Source organism: Thalassophryne amazonica, chromosome 2 (assembly GCF_902500255.1).
Source record: "Thalassophryne amazonica chromosome 2, fThaAma1.1, whole genome shotgun sequence".
In the NCBI taxonomy this organism is placed as follows: Eukaryota; Metazoa; Chordata; class Actinopteri; order Batrachoidiformes; family Batrachoididae; genus Thalassophryne; species Thalassophryne amazonica.
This window is the reverse complement of record NC_047104.1, coordinates 155,710,696-155,717,711: the sequence shown is the minus strand read 5'-3', so window position 1 is coordinate 155,717,711 and position 7,016 is coordinate 155,710,696. Positions and strand designations below refer to the sequence as shown.

At 39.0% G+C, this 7,016-nt stretch overlaps 1 protein-coding gene across 3 annotated transcripts; it reads right to left on the bottom strand.

Annotated features, from left to right (window-relative positions):
• Positions 1-1,017: 1,017 nt before the first annotated feature.
• Positions 1,018-6,815, bottom strand: senp8 (SUMO peptidase family member, NEDD8 specific). Of its 3 annotated transcripts, none has more exons than XM_034159829.1 (2): positions 6,721-6,815; positions 1,018-2,001 (listed from the first exon to the last, which is right to left on the bottom strand). In XM_034159829.1, the coding sequence occupies exon 2, from the start codon at positions 1,979-1,981 to the stop codon at positions 1,316-1,318; it is 666 nt and encodes a 221-aa protein (XP_034015720.1). In that variant the 5' UTR covers positions 1,982-2,001; positions 6,721-6,815; the 3' UTR covers positions 1,018-1,315. The 3 variants fall into 3 exon arrangements, with proteins under 3 accessions (XP_034015720.1, XP_034015735.1, XP_034015728.1); XM_034159844.1 differs by lacking the exon at positions 6,721-6,815 and adding an exon at positions 4,218-4,229; XM_034159837.1 differs by lacking the exon at positions 6,721-6,815 and adding an exon at positions 2,154-2,165.
• Positions 6,816-7,016: the final 201 nt, after the last annotated feature.

Below are 7,016 nucleotides of genomic sequence, written 5' to 3'. Positions count from 1 at the left end.
ACAAGCGACAGTGTTTGTGTTCTAAATCAATAAGACACCAATTAATTTAGTGTTAATCCCAAGTGAATAGACATCCTATAAAACGTCTAAAAATAGATCCTATGTAGGGAAATCCCAGAGTTACCATGTAACAGTATAATGAGTGGGATTTAAGGGACTTACTAAAGGCAGCGGATGAGAATAAATAAGTCCTTTTCATGGCGTTTTGTTTCACCTGATAGGATTGGACTTGTTCAGTGATATAAAAAAATAATCTTAAATAAGCAATTTGGGTTGACGTAAATGGATGAGAACAATTCTCACCACAGCAAAGTGGCCGAAGACGGCTGTGGGACCACGGAAAGTAAGCTCCTGTCATGAAGATGAACAAAAGAAAACATCATAAGTGGTCTTGTGGAGTGACATGTTCATATTAACGCGCCATCCAGCACTGGACGGATCAGACTACAGCCAGACTGCCCTCGTGTCCCTTGCCCCAGTCTCACCCGCCACCCATTGTTGTGTCCCTTGACAATGAGGGCTTACAAACAAACCACTGGCATGAATTCTGTGATTCTTGCATTTCCTCGTTATGATAGAAATATCATATCTTAAATTTATGATATTAGGCACTGTGAATCAATTCAGAATATTATAACTGAAAATGCAGAGTTAAACTGGATAACGGCGGATTAATTATGACATGTAATCTATGTTGACTTTCCAAACTACAGCTGCTTGAAATATTTACTAAATTATTCCAAACGCAGGATTGGATGACAGCAGACCGATTGCAGGACTCAGATTTCAAGTCTGAATTGCTCATAAATATTGTCTGCACCTACGAATAAACTCAAAATACAATAAAACAGGTAGTTTTCTGTAGACGCACATTTACAAACAAGGTTCTTGCATGAGGCCCAGTGAATGCTGCACACATGCCTGTGCATGCAACTGAATAAAGTTATGCAAAAGACATTTGTGCATAACTGTACAACTCCACCCCCCCCCCCCCCCCCTTAAAAAAAGATTAGCATACAATATGGCTAGTGGCTAGCTCCTTTTGGCCTGTTGTCACTCTGGGGTTTAAGCAAAAGCATGCAGGTCTTCAAAGAAGCCAAATTTAACCAAGCCCAGGCATTTAATGAAAAAAAAAAAATATTGACTTCAATGTGGAAACAGATCAAAATTGTGTACAGATGACAGGTTGTGTCCCTGGGACAAGTGGACAATGGGAAAACTGAGCACTGCGTATGAAACCTTTGCACCATAGTTGATCAAAGATTTAAGTACATACTTGGGGGACCGACAGCTGTTCTGCATATCAAAGTACATGCTATGGGAAAGTGAGCACACGGCAGAGATCATTCTGAGCTAGACTCTGGATCAGTCTGTACCACTCAGCCCTCTTCTGTGTGATGTAGGCTGGGGTGATGATTTGCACAGGAAGTCGTGGCGAGCCCTCCACCCTGGCCTTCTCACACAAGGCCTCAGCGATACAAATAACATACATGCCACAGTCATAGCTGTTCTGCTGAGACGGGCAGGGCTCCTCCACAAACAGCACCTTCCTTCCTGCACCCAAGAAAGGCTCCAACTTGTTAGCGATGCGTCGTGCGTGCAATGAGTTGCTTCCATGCTGAGAGTCATAGTGGCAAAATTGAGTGGAGTCCTGATGGAAGACCAAGAGGCTCCAGTGGGAACCCCCAGCAGTCTGATTGGAGTTGTCGTTGACAGCCAGGAAGACCCAGCGCCGGGAAGCTAGATCCAGCGGCTCGAGAAAAATGGCTAACTCGTCTGGACAAGAGGCACACTTGATGAACTGGGTAACCTCAGGGCTGATATAGATTATGGTCTCACCCAGCACTCTGAACCGCTCGGTTCCAAAATATTCAAAGGCAAAGCCAATGACACGGTCGTTGAGCCAGAAAGGCCCATCCAGTAAGGACACATCAGAGCGCCGCAGAAGGCTGTCCTGGTAGCTCAGCACGACAGGGTCCATTCTCCAATCACAGCGTCACTCTGAAACATGATACACACCACACGTGCTACAGTCAATTCATCATCAATTTAGTACAGCCAGTGGTTAGAGTTTCTAACATCTGATGATTTGGTTGTATATATGTTGTGCGGGGGTGGTGGCGTGTCCCAGACATACACATCCACATAGCCACCCAAACACAGCTGACTCTTATGTTCTTATATAAAAGGTTTTGTACTGTGATTATCTTGTTCATGTGTCCTTGTGTTGTTTTACAGACTGCAATTTCAACCAAAGACACACACACACACATATTATATATATATATATATATATATATATATATACAGTGGTCCCTGGTTTATCGCGGGAGTTATGTTCTAAAAATAGCCCGCGATAGGTGAATTCTGCGAAGTAGCAGCGTTATTTTTTTACAATTATTATAGATGTTTTAAGGCTGTAAAACCCCTCACTACACACATTTTCTCACTTTTCTCTCCTGTGTAAACACTCTCAAAGTTCAAACCTTAATAGAACCTGTTTTCAGGCCCAAACATTTGTTTGAGAAATAAAAATACAACGTTTTCCTATAAATAATTATGATGGCTTTTAGAATTAACAAATTTAATTTTAACGATCAACCTACGAGGTTGGACACATAAGAAATTATTAATAGTAACTGACCAGTATTCCTCTGATCGCGCCTTCATCGTGGTGCTGCTCCGCAGCGTGTTTTTCCACCTCGGGGCAGGTGTCTTTTTCCAAGTGATATGGGTAGGTGTTGGCGCTCTTTTTTTCTTCTGAGTGAGAAGATTCTTATAAACAGACACACGCAGAACACAATGCGTGTGCTTTTTTGTTCGCTGCTGGAGCGCTCTGCATCAAAACAGCGAGTGTAGTCTCTGGACCTGTTACCAGATTTTGGCTGCAACTAAGCACAGCAGACAGTTAAAAAAAAAAGAAGCAGCATGCAAAATTGCACTAAAAAAATCCGCGAAACAGCGAGACCGCGAAAGGTGAACCGCGATATAGCGAGGGACCACTGTGTGTGTGTATATATATATATATATATATATATATATATATATATATATATATATATATCTAAGTTTTAATATCACTATTTTCTTACAATACATTCATGTATTTGAACATCTAAGGTTTTGTTTTGTTTTAGGTTGTTCTCCATTGTAAAAGAATAAGAACTGTTAAAAAATAAATAAATCCTGGTTTGATTTTAATCCGCCTTTAAAACCAGTTTGGGAACCTGATCTGGATTTTATCCCCAAAATATTAAATTTTTTCACATAAAAAAATAAATGAAATGGTTGGTAAGGTTAGCCCTTACTAGTGTGAAGTGCCTTGAGGCAACTTTGTTGTGATTTGGTGCTATATAAATAAAAATAAATTGAAATTGAAACCTCCGCCAACACTAGTTTCCAATTTCACAAATTTTTACCTTTGAAAAAAATTTCAAGGTCAAACTCCTGTTAGAAGTGGCTTTTGATAGGATAAAATATAACAATATATAGATCAAAAGGGCTTTTCAATGTTAAGGTCAGCAACCCTTAATTGAAGTAAAGTGGTTGAAGCTGTTAAAATCAAATATCCTCTAAATCCACAATATGGATCGGATGCAGATCAAACTTAGTCTATTCATTGAGAGTGCCAGTTTGCACCTCATTGTCATAAATGAGAGTGACCTAGGCACTCTGGATTGAGATATAATGCAAAATGTACGTATACCCAAAGGGCTTTTCAATATTAAAGTCAAGCGTCCACAAAATCCGCAATCCGGATCAGATCCAGAGCAAACTTTGTCAGGTGATAGTAAGTGCCAGTCTGCACCTCACTTTCAAATATGAGAGTGATTGGGGCGCATTTGATTAAGATATAATGTAAAATATACATTAAATGGGGGTTTCAATGTTAAATTTAAATGGACACAAAATCTGTCATCTGGATCAGATCCGGATCAAACCTTGTCAGTCAATAAAGGATACCATCCTACATAATGCTCTCAAATATGAAATATATTTATATTACAAATTTGATACAAATATGAAAGAACCAAAAAGTCCAATCTTACTTTTATGTCGATAGGAGACAAAAATGTCAAAGATTGTGAGATTGTGGCATTATTTTTAAAGTTCTGACTGTTAACTTGATACGCACAACATGGCACTGCTGTCAGCTGTCCTCCCGATAAGTAAATTAATTAAAAAAAACTAGAGCGTCGTACTCATAGAGTGCAAACCTCAAACAACAGTAGTTTCAAATTCCACAAATTTTTACACTGGAAAAAAGGTCAAAGTCCTGTTACAAGTGACTTTTCATAAGCTAAATTAAATGTCAGGAGGACGTGTTTAGTTCATGCACTTAAATTTAATTTTTTTGTGTAAGTTTTTTGCTTTCATTTTTTCAGTTTCTTAATTCTTTTCCAGATATTTTTCACAGTACATTGGTTTTCTCTGCTGTGCACAATTTGTCACTGCTTTTTGGCACTTGGTTTCTGACTGATAACTGGAAGACAAACAGGCATAAAATTGGAACCTCCATCCAATTTTGGTGGTGTAGGTAAATCCATAACAGAAAAATGAGAGTGACTGAGGCACTTTTGAGTGAGATATAATGCAAAATGTACACCAAATGGGCTTTTCAATATTAATTTCAAATGTCCACAAAATCCACAATCCAGATCAGATCAAGATCAAACTGTGTCGGGTGATAGTGGGTGCCAGTCTGCACCTCACTGTCAAATATGAGAGTGATTGGGGCATGTTTGATTGATACAGTGTAAATATACATTAAATGAGGTTTTCAATGTTAAGTGTAAATGACCACAAAATCTGTAATCTGGATCAGATCTGGATCAAACTTTGTCCGTTGATAAAGGATACCATCCCACATAATACTATCAAATATGAAGGAAAGTCTATCTTTTTTTTGACAGAAATATGACTTTTCGAACATTCATTCAGTGTTAAAGATAGGGATTTTTCCAACCTTCCAAGATTTTTCCTGACTTTGACCTTTGACCTATGTCCTTGAAAACTGAATCAGTTCTTGCCTATCAGGATATGAATCTTCAGCAAAAATTTCATAATCAGGCCCGGATCCAGACCAGTTTGGACCGATGCGGTAAAAAAACAAAAAAATCTTGAATAATCCCGAATAGTGCCGAACGTGTCCCCGCGGTGAACACAGCTTTGGTTTTCATGTCAACCTATAGTCTGTAAATTAGACAGATTTTTCCGAGTTTCAGAGTCATATGGACATACAAATAAAGTCGGATATTCAGGGTTTGGTCTGCAGCGGCTCTGTAATCAACCATTTCTGCAGCACAGCTCCACTTTGAAGCTGTGAAACAATGCTTTGATTCAACAGCTCGTGGCTCTTTGATTCGCTGCTCTTCGGAAGCGGTAAGTCCTCTTCTTAACCCCTCTCAAAGCCATTAAAATATCATGAGTCACTTTTCTGTGTATTAAAGTCACTAACTGGGACTCTTGTTGCATTCAAGAAACGAGAATCGTCCTCCGTTCTGTTCACACAGCTCGAAACACTGCGCGGCTCTCTGTCGAAACAGAGTCCGGTCAGAATTAATAACTTCAAAATAAATTGCCGCTTTAAATAAAATGACACCTCTTTCCAAACGGTGTAATACAGAAAGAAACTACAATCGACTAAAATGTTTTTTTTTCCTCCCAAAATGAGACGCCCTGCGTTCTTTATAAATTACATCCTGAAGTGAAGCACAGCAGCTGTAAGAGCTCAGCTCAGATATATGGAAAGACATTCATGCCAATAATGTCTGAAAGAAAATGCTTTTGACAAAAACTACAGATTTTGTTTATTCCTATTTATGTCCAGATATCAAGGATCTACCATGTAGAGTTTATTATGTCCAAAGTTTAAGGATCCAGCGACCAATATATTTATTTACTTTAAGACTCAATAAAATGTTCAATTTCAATTCAATCGGCTTATAAAGTGCCACATCACAGCAAAATCTAAATATACTAAAACAAATACATCACAACTGTACACATATCACAACTGTGACGTGTACAATTGTGATGTATTTGTTTTAGTATATTTAGTCATGGACATGATGAATATTGTTACCTGCTGGACTGTTCCTAATTTTGATTGGTATCAATGGAAAATATCTTCTGTGAACTGTCTGTATCTCAATATATTATTATTAAGAATATATGCAGTCATATTTTTATTGATTTTATCAACTGCATCTGTCAGATTTTCACTCTGGATCCAGCCCTGATAATGATATATGAAAAATTGTGGGTTACAGGCTATCCACAAACAAACGGACAAAAAAAACAAGTAGGAGCGAAAACATAACCTCCAACTTCATCGGCGGAGGTAATAAACCACATAATTTTATAAAATAAATTAATTCCATAAAATACCAGCGTGGCCGCTGCATCGCTGCCACTTTGGGGAACTCAGCGTCCCGAGCAGCCCCTCTGACTGCACTCCTGGATGTACAGACCTTGGTTTGGTTCAGAACTGCTGCCACACTCAGGTCCAGTTCGGGTTCAGGGTTCATTCTGGGGGTTTGTGGGTTTTTGTTGAGATTCACAAATATAAACATACGTGACGTCACCATCGCCGCAATGCGTTCAGTCAGCAACTACCACCAGCTAACAAGCTCTGTCGTCATGAGTTTAAACAGGCGAAACCCAAACAGCCATTGTCTATAAAATAAAAATCCACACGGTTCTTGAGATAACTCTCACCTGAAACAACAACTTCACAGAAAAAGAATCCAGCGAACCACTGCGACGACCCGGTACCTCATCTCAACAGCGACCGTAAAGCGACACAAACACTGTAAACACTTTACGACAGTGGAGCAGGAGGAGCCAAATAGCGTCTCTGATTGGCTGAATACGCGTGAGGAGTTCAGTTCTGGGTAACGCCCACTGTAACTGGTAATATAAAAATATATACAGTTTATGAAAAATATGTACAGTCTATGGTAAAATATAAATTATACACTTTTGTTGTAAATATAGATGTGGATTTAAAATGG

Excerpts from the sequence above, each read along its gene's own strand:
- senp8 (XM_034159829.1), bottom strand. The coding sequence starts at position 1,981 with ATGGACCCTGTCGTGCTGAGCTACCAGGACAGCCTTCTGCGGCGCTCT.